The 22703-nt window shown below is 32.5% G+C and overlaps 1 protein-coding gene across 1 annotated transcript in view; it reads left to right on the forward strand.

Moving 5' to 3' along the window:
* The window catches only part of LOC125073941 (nephrin), a 238009-nt gene that overhangs the window by 44996 nt on the left and 170310 nt on the right, over positions 1–22703 (forward strand). Inside the window, exon 4 of the mRNA XM_047685061.1 lies at positions 43–222. Within this exon, the coding sequence (XP_047541017.1) occupies positions 43–222 (180 nt within the window). The remainder of the gene's footprint in view (positions 1–42; positions 223–22703) is intronic.

The raw sequence follows: 22703 nt of genomic DNA on the forward strand, positions 1-22703 counted from the left end.
CATATATATGTAATAAATAGTAATAATTATCTTCGTCCCCAGGGTTCTCATCAGTAATACCAGGCTACCCACGCTTCACGATGATCGGTGACAGACGCCACGGTGTTTACAATTTACGAATTGTGAACGTTACTCTGGAAGATGACGCTGAATATCAGTGTCAAGTCGGTCCAGCTCAGATGCACAAAGTGATACGGGCTAACGCATCTCTAACTGTTATATGTAAGTAAATTATATATACTAATTAGTGCTACAAAGTAAGAAGAATTATCAATATAAGTAATTAAAAAAACTTGATTGTTTATTTATAAAAACTATTTTTCGCTCAACAGACAAAATTCTACGATAATTTTTATTGAAAATGTGATAAGAAAAATTACTGATTAGAATGTTTTTTAATTACTCTTTTTTGTAATTTTTATGTTGACTACACTAAAGATCGTCAACACAACAAAAAAAAAATGTCCTAAGATTATAAATTCGAAAGTGAGTTTGTTTGTTTTTGTTTGTTACGCTTTATCTACTCAACGGATCATCAGAATACGTTGCTAACACGAGACTTCATCACTCGCTCGCTAAGCCGCGCACGGAAGTCTGTATGTTTATAAAAATAACAGGCAGTTCCATTTTTTTTAATAATTCTCGAAATTTCATTATAACTTTTGGAATATAAGCACATCGATAATTCCACCAATTTCCAAACGAAAACACAAGCACAGCGTATTTACCCTTGGTAAACAATAATAAAAAAAAATGTTCAATAGACATTACCTAAGCGGAAAATCTTGTTCGGGAGAACGTGTTAAGAAAGTTTTTATATTAGAGCTTAACCCCAGATGAATCAAACGGGTCAGATATGTCTAGGATCTCGGTTTATGGCGGTTGAAGGGTTGCCTTGATAGGTTTTTGAGGGATGTGTCTGAGTATCGATATTGTTTTTATCTACTCTGTTTATAATGTAGGTTTTCAGCACGTGAGATCGAATTAGTTTCTACAAGGCTGGTTAAATTCTATAAATTGTTCTTGAGTCAGTATGGTACTGACTCAAGAACAATTTATATTATGTTTTATGGTATGTTTGTATATTTAATATGGTGGTTTTGCTTGTGTCTAATAAAATGGTACTAAATGCACCCAAGTTTATAAGTTACAAAGCTGTAGTCATATTAAAAAGCTGGGAATCTTCTACTTATCACGTGACTTCTTTTTAAATAAATATATATATATATATATATATATCTATATATATATATATATATATAAACTATAGCAATATATAAATACAAATAGACATTTCTTTTTTATTCCACTCAAAAAACGGTTCCAATCTAAAGAATGTACTCTTTACTCTTTTTCTACTTTTAGAAATAAATTCTTATAAATAAGAACCGTTTAATATACATAGGCAGATACAAATACAATCTCATTACATCGAAAACAAAACATGCAAATGTGAACATAGAAAAACGTAAAAAAACTATCGACAAACGTCACACGTCCCAACCCTACGACCCGCAATAATAGGATGGCGACTATTTTACGACAACCTTTTATTCAAATTCGCTAGTTCCGTATCCAATAAGCAATAGAAGCTGATATATTTCTCCAAACCCTTACAAATATTGCGTTTTCAAATGCGTTTCTTGTATATATAATAATAGCAAAATGACCCAGACGCTTGAATATAACATAGGTATAATATATGCCGAACGGTTGCTAGAGAAACTGATATGTTACAACGCCATCTAGTGATGAGCAGTGACCACCATAAAAACTTTTCCATGCAAAATAAAACGTATATTTTATAAACTTACCTTTATAGTATTCAGTCAAACGGAATTCTGTAAATATTAATAATATATGAATTGGACACCTTTTAAAGAATATACATTAAACTTACATCCATAGAGCTCGACTTGGTGAAGGTTTTGCATCTTTATATTAATGTAGAAGTAGCCCCGTTTGCTTCGCTTCTTAGACTATCGAAGTAACAAACATGAGAATTTGTTTCAACGCTCTAACAATCAGTTTTGAACAAATCTAAAAGTTAAATAGTCCATATATTTAGTAAGGTTATCTAAGACATTGATGCGACCAGCGGAGTAGGGACGCGAAACCGCGTGAATCGGATAGTCTATCTACAAATACACTTACCCGTATTTCTTCTTAGAGTAAAATGAGCGCAAATAAACGCTACATTCGTGCTGTAAACTGTTTGAAAGTTTAACCGTCAAGCATTCTCAAGATGTTCAGTGATTTGAATATCCACAGTTGTACCGTTAAAAGTTAACTTCAATAAGGATTACGTTTACTTTTTGTAATATCGTTGATATTGAGATATTATTGTTTCTTATAACCTTGGAAATATTTTTAAAGGTCTGTGATTAAATTTGTGATTTCCAAATTTTTAGGTTTAGCATATTAAGCTAGTAAAACTGCCTAGTAGGCAGCCTACTTACACCAGCGATGTACTTCCAACAAGAGGATTTAAGATGTTATAACCCTTTTAATATACGTGGTGGAAGAGGTTTATTCGAGTCCGTCTGGATACACACATTCGGTACTTATTGTACTGCCAAACAGCAATACTTAGTAAAGTTAAAGTCATAGCTAAAATGAGCCAATCCAATAACAGACATAGATGCAATGATTAGAGAGTAGTTTCTTTTCCATTTATAATATTAGTATAGATTTGTAGGTACGTCTATAATATTGTACAATTACGTATGTTACAACCGGGTACCAATAGATGGCGCTGATTGGAATTGTCACTTTCCTGTATCGCGCCGTCTAGATATTCGCTACTGAGTATATAAAGTTGTTTTTTATATTATTATATAAGAATCGCTATCAAAATTAACAATAATAATACTTATATACTAATTGCACCTTCAATAATAGGCATAACAACTTGCTCTAAAAATTGGGTCGACTATGTAAACAACTAAACATCAAAGATCAACAGGATCAACAACTATCATTCGCTTAGATTAAAAATAATTATTATTTATATTAGATGGTCCATTGACCAGTCGCCTTTCTCCATTATAAAAAAAAATATATTTTTAATAAAATTCAACTGTTTCAGAAGATCTTTTTCCAATGTATACATTTAGATTTCGTGCCACAAAGCACAAAGCATTGTTAAAGGAACAATTATTAAAAAAAATCTTGTACAAAAATTTTCAACAGACCTCCATCTTAATTCTAAATCACCCTATAACAATGAACTTTTACAGTCTTCCCTGTTTTCTATCTCACTATCTATCCTCTCTTTCTGATTCGCATGCGAACCAATATCCGTCCCTCTCACACAATCGTATCATAAAAATTGCAGAGTTCCTTCCTAAGTTACTGTATGTACCTTTTTTAAATATTTATAAAATCGCTCGGGGGGTGAAAACATCGCAAGGGGTTGGTTTCCGAGAAATACAAAGAGATAGAAAGGGTTGATTGGAACGGTTATTAAAGAGTGAAGAATGACTTTGTACATACTTCCATTTAGTTTTGTCTATCGGAATTGAACCGACAATGAGACGAGATCATTTCACTGTGTTTTGCCTTCCTAATCAATAGTTATAATTCATTTCGGTGTCAAAGGATAACTTAATATATTTACTAGCGACCCGCCCCGGCTTCCCACGGATGCAGATTATCAATAAAGAATATTATATGATATAATTATAATTTATATATGGCATATTTATAACACTTGAATAATGTAGCTTTCTACCAATGAAAAATCTTTGATGTCGGAATTTAATGTAAATTTAATTAAGGTTTGAAAATATTGTTCCAAAAAAATGTTACAAACGTTCACTTAAAGGAACTTACCGATTGGCTTATAAATAATAATTCAACATATATATTAAGCGTATAGAGAAATCCAAATATACATAGTTAGCTTACCACGTATATATAAACAAACAATTTTCTTAATCACACAAACTATATAATATAAAGATAAATATATGTTTATATAATATATACAAGACACTTCTTATAATTAAGATACATACATGATAAAATAGGAAAAACCACATAAAACTAAGCCTAAAATAGCTTGGTTGAATAAGCTCCAAATCTCCTTAACAGGAGTGGAGGCCTTTTCCCAATAGTAGGATATTACGAACCGTTACAGCACTACTGTATTTAAATTGAACATCGAATGAAAACAGTTTATATTTTCATTTGTTTGGGCAAGATCTGAGAGAAAATTTGCTCGACGTTGTTTAAGCATGTTTTTTGTCGCGTAAAAATTTGGAAGAACTTCCAAATTACAAGTGATTTTTCTGATTTATTTAGTTGTATGAATGTAACCTTGAATGGGCAAGGAAATAACTTCGCTTGAACACAATATTTTAAAGTACTCCGCGTTGCCTGTTACCGTCCATTTTATAATATTCATTTCGAAACAAAAGCAGCTGAAACTATTGGAAAAAACTGTACACGGTCTTGTAAAATGTCATACAATTTAATCTTAAGAGATTCTTTTCGAAAATCTCTTTCACCATATAAAACTTATTTCACCAAGCAACTGGTAAAGATTAACTTCAAGTTAAAAAATGAAACAAGTAACAAACTCGATGTAAAAGTACGGAACACAAACGTAGTAGTATTGTCAACGCCTTAAAGAGGTTAATTTCCTACTACCAAAGACGAAAGTTCTCTCCTGTGACATGAAAACTCGGCTTTCTTTTTAAAGTTGAAACTTTTAACAAAAGCTTGCTTGTTCAAAACTTTAGGTAGAATGGGCTAGAGTCTGTATAAAGATAGTTTGTTTACTAGAATGAAGTTTTTATATTTTATAATGCGCCTTGTTTTATGGTTAAAGTTGAACATAATATGACGTTGATTGGACTGATTACACATGCAGTGAAAAAATGCGTCTTACCGTTATTTATTTCAATCAAAACAAACATTACTCAAAGAATCTTTGAAGTAAAAAAATATCGAAGTGAAATATACTCGTTTTAAATTGTTGCCATAAAATTGAGCTTTGAGCTTGCCAATTAGGCTAGGTCCACTAGTTAGAAATATCAAAAGATATATTTATACGATAAGAGGATAGGAGTATATTTTTTTACGATATGACGTCTTAAATACACAATCACATAGAACACCTAAACCTGTAAACCCGTGTCCCCCCCACCCCCCATAAATACGTACGTGTAGATAAAGCCACAGGTGAAACTAGTATTAAAAGAAATTGACTGATTTTTATTTTAACAAACTCCGCTGGATTTGATTTTCTTATTTCCGACTGATATTTCGAAATCCCCTTGAGGAATTAAAAGGTAGGATTTTTCGATAAAAAAATTGTCTACGTACAATATGTACGTTTTCTTGGCTTTGTGTATACCCATATGGGTAGGTTCTACCCACTTATCTGTCTATAGTCTACTGTCAAACTGTTGACTGAGACAGTGTAACCACAAGCACTTTATAGCCTTTATTTTAGTTTCTAGGACTGATGGCGTATTGGCAATCTATGTAATGGTTAATGTTTTGAATAGCACCAATGTCTATTGGTGGTGGTGGCCACTTGCCAACAGTTATCCGTTCCACCAACCATCCAACGCAGTGTAACAGCTTGGCGGAATTAGATCCAAACTTCCATTCCAAAGATTGCTATTCAAATCCCAAGGGATTCATATCTGGTTTCAACGTTGGAATTGATAAGTTAAACAACTATAAATCATGAATTCCCGTTCAAAAAATAATAAAAGTTAGCTCATGAAATACTTTTCCGACTGCATTGATTTCTATTCGTACCCGTTAAAATTTAATTTTAAAATACACAATTCTTAAAACGAATTGTTTAATACGTATCTTGGGTTGAATTTAAATCCTATTCTCATGACTTGAAGTTCATAATTGAGTGTAAGTTCCACAACACGAGAAAGGAAATAGCATTACCAAGATGTTCCGTCGTATTACAATTGTTACATTCTAGTAAATCTTTAAAGGCATTAATTAACAAGTTTCGTTGTTATACGGAAATGATAATATGTAAAGTATATATTTTTGGAATATTTAACGTCCCAACGTCAATATAATTATCGCTACTAGAATACTGCTTACGTAACCTATACTAAAAGTGACGTCTGAAAGAGGCGACGTTATTAGATACAAAAGAAAATTTCTTTTATTTCTTTTTTTATTTAGAATTATTGTGATGAAAATTACACGTCTAAATAAAGACACGAATCATTCTTAAAGACGATATATGCCTTCACAATTTCGTACCATTATAACATCAGATAAACGTACAATTTCTTCAAGTTGGTTTTTATTTTGACTTTGAAGTATATTCAAGTATTGGAACTGAAGATTTACGCTCAGATTTCACAACACTGACACTAATATATGTAATTTTATTAACTAAAGTACGTACAAAACCTAAAGAATACACTGACAAATTGTAAATAACGAAATATATTGAGGATAAATAACTAGATATTGTCACACAATAGAGACGATATAAAAGACTAAACAAATCAAGACAACAACCGACCAATAATAACAAAGGCGTAGTAAATTATATCAAACGTAGTGCTCAGGGATTGGATAAACAAGACGTGGCCACGGAATATACTTGAGGATGATTCGGGAATTCATACAATAATCACATTGTTATTAACCTAATTCCTTTGATACATATGAAACTTATAACCTCATTCATTATATTATTATGATAATTTAATCAAATTTCCAATTTATCGAGATTAGCTTAATAATAATACACGTTTTTATAAAAAATCTTAACATCTTAGTTGCCAATGTTAAATAAAGTATAAATTTCTGGAGCGCCAATGTCCAATACGCGTGTTTTTTTTTCTCATTTTAAGAACTGAGTTAATAATATGAATGTGTAGTTCTCGTAAGGTATCTAATACAAAACTAAACTATGACTAATTTAAAACTAATTAATTCTACTATTAATATCACACACACGCGCATCTGTGATACACATCGTCTTTAAAACCCAGGTAATCAGAGAAAGTGGAGGAGGAGGGAAGTTTTTTAAGTAAAAATACAAATTTATTTAAGGACATGTGTCCAGAGCGGAGTCGGACACGGACTTTAAGAAATATTGTATGTTTTTATTTTAACATGACATCTTAGTAGACCAATGTTGGTCGCGCATCATATTTCGTACAGAGCCAATGTCCAATACGCGTATAAACATTGGCTCATAAGATGTTCCATTTGATAGTCCAACTACTATCAAGAATTTAAATATATATATATATATATCCCTTCCAATCTGAAAAAGCCAACATGGAATACAGAATATTGATGTTTGGCGATACGATGATTAATGAAGGCGCAGAACGTTATCTAAAATTTTATATATACACGTAGTATATATTAAATTTTAGATAACATTTTTGCTTGGTAGGGCTTTGTGTAACCCCGGCTGGGTAAATACCACCCACTCATCAGATATTCTATCGCCAAATAGTAGTACTCAGTATTGTTGTGTTCCGGCTTGAAGGGTGAGTGAGTCAGTGTAACTACAGACACAAGGGACATAACATCTTAGTTCCCGATTTTGGTGGCACATTGGTGATGTAAGGAATGGTTCATATATCTTACAGCGCCATTGTCTATGGGCTGATAGTGACCACTTAACATAAGGTGACCTATTTGCTAGTCCGCCTACCGATAACATCAAAAAATTGTGATCCTCAAGGTTCATTAAGATGTTCATTTACATCAGACTATTTATTAAATAAAAGGCATGTACTGACACGAGAATAATGGAAGGCATCAAAGCTATATTGAAAAACAGATTAATAAAATTACTTCTGTTTCAAGACCAAATGTTTCAGCGTAGGAAAAAGAAAAAGCCGCGCTTAATATAAGTGAAACTACTAAAGTAGGTCAATTTGAGTTACTAGGCAAATAATTGTCTAAATGGTATTTCGTGTTCTCAAAATGAAAAAATGTAGATACATTAGCCAACGCCTTTGTTTATTTTTTTGGGCCCATGAATGCTCGTTTTAAACAGCAAAATGTTTAAAAAGTCCAATTTTTTTAGCATTTTTCTAGTTCTATGATTTGTTTTTTTACATTCAAAATAATTTCATTTTGATGGTTTTCTGCTTCTTTTGGTCATGAGATGGTACTGTATAACAATTCAATTGCGCTTTCGTTTTGTTTAAATAAATTTATAATGCAAGTGCAACTTTTTTAGTTTGTAAATAAAGTAAATGATGAATGCTTCTATATACTGTTTTATTAGAATGGGACAAAACTTAAGTACTTCAAATATTTAAGCAGGTTTTATTTCATAAAATGATATCGCCTTTAATATTAACAAAACATAATGTTATTAAAAACAATTTCCATTACACATAATATAATTAGATTTCAAACTTAATAACACAGAACATAATTCTGTATAAGTTTGAAATTTTAATTGAAATAGTTTTAAAGTTGGCGTCAAAGGCGCTCGGACACTGGAGGTTCTTGTTTTACACTCCAAAAACTATTGAAGTTAGCGAAGCAGTTATTCGTTAAAATTTAATTTAATGTATGATAAAGTAGTTGTGATCAATATAGTCGATTATTTCGTCAAAGAATTTGCCAATCTTCCAGAATAAGGCTCATGACGGCTATTAATAACTGTGACGAAGCCGAAGGTTGCTCATATTTGAAGACATTAAATTAAATTGAATAACATCTGATTAGGTATAGTTTGTTTATTCAGGATTATCTTTTTGTTTTTCATTTATATGTATAGTACTAATATTCATTTAGACAACTCTGAAATTTTGACGATATAAATAAAAATATGAATTCGGTTAAATTACTTTATAATTGAGTTTATTTTATATTTTGATGTATTTTCAATTTGTTCCTTATCGTCTTTCATAAATAATATTTCCTTATAAAATAATGTTATATTAATTAATTAATAAAAGCCGTCTTAATTACATGGACGTGGATAACGTAAAATTTCCTTTTTAAGTATCATCCTATGGTTATTAAATTCCTTTATTAGTGATTTTAAATAGAAATGTATATTTTGCTCTTAAGCTATTGTATTGAAATTAAATTTCTAGAAAGTGTTCTTTTGTTGTAAATTTCGCGTTGTATTACCGGATATATTTATCTGGGATGGGATTACCTTGAGTCACTCTCGAGTCATTCTTCAAGGTTTACACGCTTAGACATCACGAGCTAAAGCAAATGCTTACCACAACCTATGACTGGTATCACTGATTTATACTGATTAATCAGACTAGTCTAATTTTACCTCATTAAACTCATCAGGGAATCATGAAAGTATTATCCAGCACCAAAAAGGCACGATTATACAAAAAAAACTTGGTTCCCTTATACTGTTATCAAACAGAAATGCTCTGTATTGAGCTTGAAGATGGATCGGACCACTATAAAGGATAGTGAGATCTGATCTCCCATCGAGTGTACCAAACGTCATATTTCACAAATACATATAAATGAAGTATCATTCTCGGGCGAACAACAGACGTTTCCCAACAAAGACACAGTGCTAAAGTTAATGTAATATAGTTTTGGAGAATTTCACGGGTCGAGAACTGGAATAGTTTAAGAGTTTGAAGGGTCCCAACCTAATTTGCCTTAACTGAGATGAACATCAAATTTATCCATATTTTAGTGTGCTCCATAACTTTCATTATCTTGATGTTATTATGTTGAAACTGCTCTTGTATTATTGCTTTAAATATAACACATTTTAAGAGTACTAATACTAATACACGAGTAATGAACTTTTTGTATAATTTAATGTCGGTCGTTATGATATTTTGGTGAAATGACATTTTGTCAGATAAGAACCGATAAAAGGAATTTGGAAATATGTTTTATGTCAGTTAAAGCAAATGGTAAATATATATAAATACCAAATATTATAATTATATCATTTCCTTCCTATACATTATTACCATTTGCTGTTTTTATATACTTCAACATTATTCTGGCAAGTCCAAACGCAAGACATATATTTTTAGAAGAATTGTAAAACAACAGTGTTAATAAAAGATATCTGTTTTTGTTATTCAATAACTTAAAAAAAAATTGTATACAGAGTCCTCAAAAAGCCCTAATCTCTTAACTAACGTTTTATTATAAAAATATTCCAAATATGAAATATAAATCTAAAGATATGAACAGAACGTACGGAATCATTTATTTTTCTAATCCTCAAAATCTCCAAGCGTTCTGCCCCCGCTATTATTGTGATAACTTCAAACAGGATTAAACCCTTTGAGGGGAATCCATCGCCATCTTTTATGCGAGTCCTGACAACTTCGCAAAACAGCGGATAATTTCCTTTGATGCAATAGACGATGTAACCAGTAGGTTTCTGGGTCAGATAATATCATTGTTGTTCAAAAGTTTATAACGATTTGCCAATTCTGTTACTAGGTATGCCAATCGTTTACAAAATAAACAATCTCCATTTATTTATGAATAACATTATGGATTTGTTATTTTCGAATGTTTTCTCTTGCAGATTTAAATATGATAAAGTAATCGCTATTGGTCAAAATTATGTAAATTAATCTAACCGAGAAAGAATATTAGTTGTTTTCTTTATAGTTCAAAGTAATCTCATAATACAAGAAAACTCTTATAAATGAAAACTAATTACTCCTGCTTAGTTTTTTTTATTTCACGTTAGTTTCTATTTACTCCTTGATAAAAAAACACTGTGTTCAGTACTATATATATGTAGTTCTATCTCAGTTGCAGTTATTTCAAGTTTAGAATGTGTCTTTCGAAACTTCTTTTAAATTGCCTCTATAACTTCAACAGTACCTCCCTGATTCAACTTGAAGCTTCACAGATGGAAACTGCACTTGCCTTGTTTTCTTTTTTGACAATTATAAAATAATCCTATATTTTTAAATTAGTTTTATATTTGATTTCGACTTATATACCTCGTTGATGAGAATTTAGTGTGGTGCATATTTCGTGTGATTGTTTCTTTTTATGTTTTTTTTTAATTTGCGTCAAAGGCTGTACTAGATTTAAATTATTGTATGCTTATTAAACAATTATAAAATTATACTTGACTATGAACTTTGGATCGATTTCGGTCATAGCGATTCATCTCATCGGAAAAATGTCAGATTCGAGTAGCGTATACACCGGTTTTCATGGGTACGCTGCTCCGAAATCCCGGGTTCGATTGCCTGCCGAGTCGATGTAGTTCATTAGTTTTCTATGTTGTCTTGGTTCCGGGTGTTTGTGATGCCGTCGTTACTTCTGATTTTCCATAATACAAGTGCTTTAGCTACTTACATTGGGATCAGAGTAATGTATGTGATGTTGTTGTAGTGTTCAAGTGTTTGCACAAACAAAGGTGCACTTTTTATTTCTTTAATATCATGTTCCGATGGGACGGCAAATCCAACACTATGTACAAGAATAAGGTGATGTCGACGAGTTAACATGCTTTCTGGTGTCCACACTGCACTTTCATTGTCAACTTCCATACATCAGGCTGGTACTGAGAATTTCTTGATAGATAATTCCAATGTCACTATACTGATCCCAGAACCTCGCGATCTGCAGCGTTATAGGCTAGCCACTGCACCAACGTAGCAGTATAAATTAATCTTATTTATCACACAAGTAAAAGTTCCATCTTTATTTACAAATATAACTTTCAACGGAAACTTAAATGGATTTAAACATTTAAACCTTTTTACAATTTCAAGCGACTTTTTAATATAAATGTCTTACTTTATACATTTCGTAACGTGTGCTCAGCGCATTAGACTGTCTGTTAGATTTCCCTTAGGTCCCAGACAAAGCTAGACAATACCTAGCAGAAAAGGTACGCCTGAGTGATTATGTTAGCTTTTCTAGTACAAATTCTAATTTCCTAATAAATTGAAAATGTTGAAGAAACAAGGTGAATTTTATAAATCACTCGGCGAATCCTTATAAAAGTTACGATCTGAAAACTTTATGAATATTTATTCCAAAATATCAGATGAAATATACCTGGATGATCTGAAATGCGGCATGAGGTATTTCGTTTTTCATGAGTCAAGAATTTTTTTAATGGATAAATGAGCTCCAATAATAACACGTTTTCTCAGTTCACTTATTCGAATTATAAATACCTACATGAAATAGCTTATCGTATGATATATATGTTATTATCTTCATTGGAAAAGAAATACATTTTGTTTTAGATCTTATTATTAGTAATCTGCGAAAGGTATGTTCAGAAAAAAATATCACAAACTCGAAGATAAATTAAAACGCTGTGAATTCAAATGAAATAAATTTAATTCCAGTACTAAAAGAAGAAATAATTGTTTTTCTGTAATTTAAAGTACCACATGGCGTTATATTAATTTAATGAAAACTAAAATTTTACATAAAATTTCAGATTTTCAAGCGTATTCTTATTTCGAATAAATTTGTTGAATTGATCTTATTGTAGAATACTAATTTCATTTTTAATGTTTATTATCTTCATATATGGATATATGGAATACTTTGTTACATATGTTAGTACCATCATCCACTGCTATTAGAAATTTTACTCCCACACATGAATAACTTACATTGTCTTATTTTCCCATGACACCCGTTACACCGTGAACTAACTGTTCGTTTGTCTCATCGTGATCTCGATATTTGAATTTGTCTTCATCTATATTTACGTTTGCCGGTTCACTATCTTTATCTTTGAATTTAGATTAGTATTTATTTGCATGAAATGAAAGTTCCTTATCAACGTCATTAATCTTTGCAATTGCTTTATATTCTATATGTTTATTGCTTTTTAGAGAAGATTGTCTTATCTATTTCTAAGTTTTTAGTAATTCCTCTACTGAATTATATTTATTTAATAAGTGCTCTGGTGTATAAATTATCTATGGTCATTAAAATTCCCTTATGTATAATATTTCTAATTTAAAATCGTAACGGCTTTATAACTTTATATAGGATGTCCAATATAGCTATTTATATGATCATTTTATGTTGATCTTTTTCCTCCTTCTTCTTAAAAGGCAGAGGAGGTTTTTGCTTAGCAATGGGGCGTTATCAGGCTGTTACTTTTTCATATCGATCTTAACCTCTCGATATTTAAGAATATGAAAAATTGTCCTCCATAAAAGAAAAATAGTTCTCGTTCAAACATAATAAAATAACAATTCCGATATATTTTACATATGAATGATACAGGTGTATATAACGCTCTGAAATTGTTTTTTTTTTTTGTTGACAGAAGGGAATCAGTATCAATGTAATGTAATAAACTTAAATTACACGTTGCTTTTGGAACTTTTAGTCCTTATTATAGCGATAGATGTACATTTTTGTATGTAAATAATCATAGGTGTTCTGTCTTATAAATGCAAAGGTATTAAGAAACCTTCAATGTGTAAAATGGTATCAAAAGGATTTGGATCACATGGTGATTTGCCTGACCTTAGTAAGGAGAGTTTTCATAATAGCATTATAATAAAATTGGTTAATGTATTAATGTGTCCAATTTTTTAATGCGCATAGCAAAAAAAACCTATAAAATAATCTAATAACTAATAGGTTGAAATAGGTTAACTTTGTTCTACTTTGTTGGAACTACGCAAATAAGTGTCAATAGAGTTGACATAGCAACCAATTTTGGAAAATAATAAGCACATTGATCAAAACTGCGTAGAATGTTGCAAGAATGCTTGCAGTATTTTTCCGTGGAATTGCAATGTCGGTTTTCAGTGCGAAAACGAACTATCCTGTCATCCGTAGGAGCGAAACGGGATGTTGAATATCTAGTACATTTTTCTAAAATTTAAGTCAGTCAAATCGTTTCTCAAAATAAAAAAAACGTAATACTTAAATATTTATCATCTGAAATCTACCACCGTTACGGAAAAGGAAATACCTCAAGCCTGATGAGAACCGGAAACTCAGCAAGCAACAGTAAATGGCACACATAATTTGGAATAAAAGAGGTATATTCTCACTTGCCCGTTCAGCATTTTCCGCCACGGCTCCCTCCCTTAATGCCATTTCACGGAGACGGGGCCTATGCGTCGCTTGTAGCGTCACACAAAAGGGCCTGTTCCCGTTTCTAGGAAACTAACAATTCTTCAGGTCTTTTGCCGTCAAATGAATGAATTTTCATGGAATGTTTTAAAGAGATTAATCTCTGTAAACAACGTTATGTAATATTTGTATATACAGACGGCTTATCATTTTTATTTGTAAAATTATAATGTTCTTACATTATAACTTACAAACCAATCCAACGTTGAAAACTATTGAAAAAAAATTTTACATAACATGGATGAAATTTCAACGTGTTATACTTGTCAAAACAGTTTGTAAATGTCCCACTGTTGGGCTATAGCCTCCTCTCCTTTTGAGAAGAACGTATGGAGCTAATTCTACCACGCTGCTCCAAATAGACACATGCAGATTTCCTCACGAAGTTTTCTTTTCATCGACGAGTACGAAGTGAATTATAAACACAAGGTCAGCACATGTTTAATTTTGCTTGTCTGGGCTTGAACCCGCAATCATCGTTTAAGATGCACGCGTTGGCCATCTCGCCTCAACGAAATTATACGGAGATATCTATGAATTATACTCAATACGCATAAACACATGATACTATTGACTTAGATAATCACACAGTGTATATGTTTGTGAATATCATCTTCTTATCTGATATGAGGCTAAATATCAGATGTATGATTCCATTGTGAAACATTTCCATAATCGTTAATTTTCACAGACGACTATTATTTCTTCATAACATGAAGATCGTGCTTGTTCTTAAATCCCTTCACTGATTGGTCGACTAGCTTTCACATCATTTTGTCTTCAGCTTGTCTCAGACCAGTTTTTAAGTCCCGAATTTTATACTACCTATACTAATATTATAATTTTATTGTGAAAGTAAGTACCTCCTCACGTTTAAGCCGCTAAACTGTTTCAGATGAAGTTTTGTTTTTTTATGGCATTGGTTAGCGGACGAGCATATGGGCCACCTGTTGGTAAGTGGTCACCACGGCTCATAGACAAAGGCACTGTAATAAATATTAACCATTCCTTACATCACCTATGCGCCACCAACCTTGGGAACTAAGATGTTATGTTCCTTGTGCCTGTGATTACACTGGCTCACTCACCCTTCTAACCGGAACACAACAATACAGAGTACTATTATTAGTCGCTAGAATATATGATGAGCGGGTGGTACTTACCCAGACGGGCTTGCACAAAGCCTTACCACCAAGTGTTTTTCGTAAAGAAAATTTTGAATCCTAAAGTCTTAGGCTATATTTTTATCATTCACTTCTAGAGATGTGACGGTATGTGTGCCATAGGTAAAGTTTTATAAATTTCGTATAGGTCAAGCTAGTGTTAAGATATTTATAGAACAACAAATAAAAAAGGAATTATATTTTAACATCAATCTCAATTTTTATTATCATGAATGGTTTGTTTTGAATTTATTCTTGAATTGTTTATAAATTAAATATGAAGCGAACTTTGAACTTCCACGAAGAAAATCAAACAACTGTTTATAATTACCGTCTTCTGTTCTTGATTACAAAGGATGAATTAATCGTTTGCTCGCTTTGAAGATATGAAATGGAATCTTGCCATTGAATCCATCGGTCTATTAAGTCCAAATTTAATGGACCTAACAGATCCTCTGTCTTTGTTACGGCTGGTTGTTCTTGGGGTACTTCAAGTAAGCATATAGAAAATAATTATAAGGATTAAAATTATTTTCTATCTCGTGTTACAATTCTTTATCGTCTGTTTAATGTTTGCATTTAAATTGGTATACGTTGATTACATTATATAATATTAATGATATGTTTAATTTTGATACGAAATTAGTAAAAAAAAATGCGTTTTTCGTTTACGAAATGTTCTATATTAATACAGACTAAATTTATCTTGTAGTTATGAGTTTCACTTTTTGGTAACAACAAATGAATTCAAAAGTCACTCGTCAGACCTACCTTCTCGTTAGTTTCCAAGATTGGTTGCGCATTCGTGTTGTAAAGAATTGTTAATATATCTAACCACTTACCATCACATACTATATTGCATAATCTCCTCTTATACTATATAGCTCCTGTACTATACATAGAACTATATAGTTTTTTAATGTACATAGCTGGGTTACTTAATTAATACACAGTATACAATACATAACCTTTATATAATATTTACACCGTAAGCCACCCAGAATACTCTGGCCGTATCCATTTGAGTTATATATTAATTCGGTGGTTAGCAATAAATTATAACTGGAATTAAAATTAAATGGGCTACATAAAGATGAGTGGTTGTTTGAACTGTATCACGTACTATCACATAAGATACTAAATAAATAGGAGGGGTGGTGGCCGTTAATGAACGTTTTTTGGACAAAATCTGCATCTCAATGCAATCTCATGTTCTAATTCTATACTTCTCTTGTAAAAGAGTTATATATTTATTAAAATCAAGTCCTTAAATATATGCAAATAAGAATTAAAATTAGTTAATGTATAAATTCTTACCGCGTGGAATGTTAGCAGCATTTTCCCGTTGAATCACTATTCCGATCCTCTGGGCAAAAAATGAACCAGCTCTTCTATCACCAGTGAAACCAATAAGGCGAGGTGTTACACTTTTAATTAAGCTTTTTACACTACTACTCCAAGGCCTAAGTATTTCAACAGCAAAAGGGGCAAAAACATAATTTGGAATAAGACACGAATATTTGGATCGCTTGTTCGTTTCAGGTTTATCCGCAGCGGCTCCAACTCTTAACATTGCTTCTCTGATATGAGACGGGGCCAACGTGTCAACGTATGTGGCGTCCTCGTTACCAGGGAATCATTGCCAGTCCATCAAATATTTTACCTTCTCCTGTTCGCCATTTTAGACTAAATTTCTTTCAACAAATTCCGGTTTCCCACGCGTCGATTCTAATCTTCTAAAATCTTACATTTTCATCAATAATAATCGCTAACTATTTTTATATATAAAAGTTACGATTTTTTTTTACATAACACTTGAAGGACAGTAAAATTAAAAAAAAATCAACGAATATTATCTCAGTCAGAACACATTACAATGCTTACAAATGCCACAACGGCTGCATTTAAGAAAATGTTTACATTAACCACAGGACCGTGAAGAAATATGTATTATAGTTCTTATTGTGTAGGAAATAAAGTTGGAATTCTAACCGTATTTAGAGATAGCATTTGTATCGCGCAAGATACATATTCGCCATTGTGAAGAAGGAATTGATGATGCGTTCAGTAACATAGACACGACGATAAATTTCTATAGTAATGACAATAAGAATTCAAACGTATTCGAAATTTCGAGAAAAATACTTTTATTTATTTATAACATATTAAACTGACATAATAACTAAATACACTATCCATGTCAATCCTTGAAACAGGAATCAAACTTAAATTAGTATTCGTTTGTGCTACCTTGTAGCATGCATGCAGGAGCCGAGATGGCCCAGTGGTTAGAACGCGTGCATCTTAACCGATGATTTCGGGTTCAAACCCAGGCAGGCACCACTGAAATTTCATGTGCTTAATTTGTGTTTATAATTCATCTCGTGCTCGGCGGTGAAGTAAAACATCGTGAGGAAACCTGCATGTGTCTAATTTCAACGAAATTCTGCCACATGTGTAATCCGCCAACCCGCATTGGAGCAGCGTGGTGGAATATGCTCCAAACCTTCTCCTCAAAGGGAGAGGAGGCCTTTATCCCAGCAGTGGGACATTTACGGGCTGCTTATGTTATGTTATGTAGCATGCTTAGAACAATTATAAGCAGGTCATATATTTCCTTATTGCATCGTCGTTTATATCTTCGAAATAAATTTTAATACTGCGTTGGTTTATTCAGAAACGGTCACAGACCTCGCAGACAAGAGTACGTAGTGAGGAATTGATTGTGCTTCTGTTAACTTTGAAGTGCTTCGCCGTCTTACGAGTGCTTTCATCTGGTTCTAGATACTATCTGTTTACTGGAGACATTTACAGGCAGTTACTAATACAAATCATATAAGCGTTGCGGATCGAAAAATCCCCAAAAGATTTGTTTATGTGTCATAGTTCACCAGCGTTCGACTTCGCGAATCTGGTTCGATTTTTCCGCATATGTGACGGAATCTTGCATTATGATCTCTATGCGTCTTGACTTTAAGATCAATAGTTATCTGTCAATAGTATTTAAATCTAACAAGGAATTGGAACACTTCTTCAAAATTTTAATTTGCTCTACGTAAATTATTATTTCTTAGTTCTTTTCATAGATGGCGTTAAGTGTATGTTAAATCACGCTAACAAGTTGTTATTCTGTTTTTATTTATGAGATATGACAATGAGATGTTTTTGAACCTGAAGGCTGATCCTAGTACTCACCCCCACATCCGGTGACGCTGTAAAGCCAGTAGACCCAACGACAGATATTAAGCAAACACAAAAATTCTGTTTCTAAAAAGTTCTTCGTTCGCATCGTACAGAAAAAAAAATACACTCCTTTTATTCGGTGAAGTCGAGTTAAAAACGTAAGTCGATACATTTAACGCAACATAAAAAAGTTAAAGGGCTATATGATTGTTCAATTTCACTCCTCCCTCGTCGAGGGATTTCGGAGGGCACGTCGGAGTGGAATTATCTATATTCTGCATTATATGAAGAATAGAGAATAGGGATTTTATTAATATATCGCTTGGTTTTTATGGCATTATCGACTGAGTCCATAAACTATCAGAAGACTCAGATTATTATCAGAAGACTCGTCTGAATCTGCCTTTCACTTATGTACTCAAAAAACTACAGGAAGAGATAGATAGATCAGCTATAATAGCATTAAAAAAAACTTCTTTAATAACTCTAGAATTCAAATTATAATTCACACATTGAATGTATATGTGTAGTTATATATATTATAGACGAGAATTTAGTCAATTTAGCCGTGAAAACGCGTATTACTTCCAGTCATGCGAGTTCTTGGATGTGTGTGACATGTGTGTGTGGTCTGAACTTAGCGATGCCAAGCGCAGCTATATAAATTTATACTAACAACAGAGGAGGCGTTTTTGTAATGCATCACTAAAAACAATACCATGTCTATATGTGTAAAACTTATATACTTACATATGTACCTGGAAATGCGACACGTTTCAGGTAAACCGGAAAAGTTAGGTATATAATATGTTATTAGATGAATTACGTAGTTTCAAATATTCTATATAATATTAAATATTATATACAAAATACTATTAACAAGGGTGGGGTAGTTATATGATGAATGTGTAAATACGTAAATACGTCATATATTCTACCGCCAAACAGCAGTACTCAGTATTGTTGTGTTCCGGTTTGAAGGATGAGTAAGCCAGTGTAACTACAGGCACAAATGGCAAAACATCTTATTTCCCAAGCTTGGCGGCACATTAGCGATGCAAGATTGCTTAATATTTCTTATAGCGCTATTGTCTATGGGCGATGGTGATCATTACCATTAGGTGGCCCATGTGCTCGTCCGCCTACGATACACATATCCCGAGTTTCAGGGTTCAAGCCCCAGGTCCCACCGATTAGGTTTTTCTGTCGATGTTTTCGGTGAAAGTTCGGAGAATGGAAGTTTAAAAGGGTGTATATATGCCATTGCCTCGCAAAGCACGTTTAGCTATTGGTTTGTTTCCGGTCGTGTTTAGTACGCTGTCTTATCGGATTATAACAGTAAGGGACTACAAAGAGCACCCATATTTGCTCACACAGATGTGCACTATATCCTGTCTAACTGGTTGACTACTATGACCGGAATCGGTCAGGACAAAATCGTCATCATCACTTCAAAAAACATTTTCGTATCCTTAAATTCGTAGAATTGTAAAAATTATGAAGTAAATTCCACGAAAGGGCGTTATAATTTTATACGAAAAGTCTAATGTTAATGTCACCTCGCCACTCGGAAAATGAAATATTGTGTTCCGTACCTTATTGTAGGCGACTACGTACGAATTATACACTTCTAACAGGAAATTAATTATGACCGCTTTGTGTGCCGAGCCTTTTATCGTTCTTGAAAAATAAAATTAATAGCAATTACATTATTTTTTTTCATTTCAATCCGATTAATAATTCATTTTTAAAATATCTACACCATACTTAATATTACTAGTATTTTTTTTAATATTATAGTACTATTACTACGTCTGTACGTCCCATAGCTGGGAATCAGTCTTGTCTTCTTGAGAGGCAGTTTTGGAGCTAATTTCACCACGCTCCAATGCGTGATGATATAAACACAAAATTCTAGGATTAATGTCCTATGCGTGAAATATTTAATTTCTTTAGATTTTTTTTTATATAATAGAACAATTGATGTTTATATATGTATTAAGTTTAGTACATATATGTATTACTCTAAAACTAAGTACACCATCAATCACACGAGACGCGATCCACAAAAAACATCGTATATATTTACAAAAGAATAATTTTCACACGTTAGAAAGAACTGGTGTTATATTTTATGGCAAATAAAAAGAAAATTATGCCTCGTATACGTTTTAATATTCTCAACTGAATTGTACAGAGCGGTATATAGAACGTAAAAATATACTAACACGTTCCATTTTATCAACATTCGGTATACCTACCGGTAAAAACTCTAATAGCCGACCATGTTACGGAGGTATACAAAAACGTAAAAAAAAAATATTGTAGACGATATTTAATTTTGTTCCATTATACTTTGTGTTGCTAACTACGTTTGAAAAAAAATCTGTCGAGAAGTTCTTACTAGCAGCCCAGAGTTTGAAAGTGACAATTTTCACTTGTGTTCCTCGAACACGCAAATCTATTATGTTTTCCGGTTTGAAGGGTGAGTTGTTAATATCTCTTACATTGGAGATGTCTCTGGGCAGTGGTGACCACTTACCTTAACCCTTACGTTGCCTTCTCTTTGAGAATGTACGTGTCTGATATTGGATGAAGAAAAATCATTGTTATATCCCAGATTAAGACAGGGCGCTTTCTACTGCACGCTGAACGCAGTACTATAATCCTTTATTATATGTTTAAAAGATATAAATGTATATATAAAGCCAATATTTATGTTATCTAGCCTTTATGGCCTCAGGTAGTCATTTTTCATCAGTTGAACCTCCTGCTCGTTCGCAACAAAAAGTCCTCGCCACGTGGACAAAACTGCCTGAATCTACTAGTTCAGTATAAATTCACTACGTACCGTCAACATTGAATAAATAAAATCATATTTGATATCTCGTATCGACATAATGACGTTCAGGGAACAAAAGATATGCCTTTATTCGAGTAAGCTTTATAAGTTGAATGTATTGTGATTTTTCAAGTCTATCGCTAATTAAACGTGAAGGTACGGCTTCAAAATGCATATTCCATCGGTAAGAGTCGAGGAGTTCATCTGTTATTCTTGAAAACTTCGAAACATATTTTTAACATTGAATATCCAATGTGCAAATCTTTCTTGATTTATTTTTTAACTGATATAATATTACCACTAATAGATTTGTATTCTGAAGTGGCCGAGCGCTAGTTTAAATACTGCCTTGAAGTTTTTTATCGTTAAAATAAATCATATCAGTTTTAAGCGTTATTTTTTTTTCAGATAAATATGGCCTTTTGAACTTTGCAATTCGAACTATTAGTTTTAGAGATATTGCGGGATATTTTAAAAAACACGTGAAACAAATACGCCCGGCTTGTACGGTACATTAGCATAGTTCGGGCGAATGGATCGCTTGGAAAATATTTTTTTTATACCTCATTTCTGGAAACCTTTATTTACATAGGAATTATTGACATTAAATTCTTACACATATATATATAAATATCAATTAAAAAAAATACTGCTTAAAATATATATAGACAACGTCTTTATTTTTTGGGATTCCAAATAATGGGATTTATATAAGACCTCCTTAATGTCCCACTGTTGGGAAGAAAGTTCAGCGCATAGTCAACCACGTTAACACATAATATGTCAGAAGTTTATTTGACATAGTAAATCAAAACAAAATATCTTTATTCGAGTAGAAATTTATTCGTGGAGTTTTTGTCATTTTATAGGATAACTTTCAAACCACCGTACAGAATGTTGATCCTACGGAGAAGAACTAGCAACGAACTCAGCAGTTACACTTTTCTGACAGTCACTTACATAGATTATTAAAAACTTGCCCAGGGAACAATGAGATATAATGCGAAAATCAGTGGTACTTCTTTTATTTAACCCTTCTATCTTCGGATAAAACCATCGTGCTTTATTCAACAGGCCATCTTCGCCCGATAGGATTTACGCCTTGGCTAAAATAGTTTATCCTGGTTATTGGGGAGGTGTTGATAGAAATTTAGATATTTTCTACGCCACGTAAAATCTATCGAGCCACTGAATAGACGCCAAAAGCACCTGCCGTGTTCATTTAAAAAATATTCCTACCTCAATATTTTATTCAGAATCGAGGGTGCGTCGGCTTACACGTTCAAATAGATTGGCTTTACTTGGATATTTTTGTCTTTTTTTTTTGGATTTCGGAGTTGGAAATTTGTAAAGTTATTACACACGTGCATTATATTTTCACGAAAATTGAAAAGCGAAATACATCTTTGGGAAATTGTTGAAACTGGATCGAATCTGGTAACAAA

Source organism: Vanessa atalanta, chromosome 26, assembly GCF_905147765.1.
Source record: "Vanessa atalanta chromosome 26, ilVanAtal1.2, whole genome shotgun sequence".
NCBI lineage: Eukaryota > Metazoa > Arthropoda > Insecta > Lepidoptera > Nymphalidae > Vanessa > Vanessa atalanta.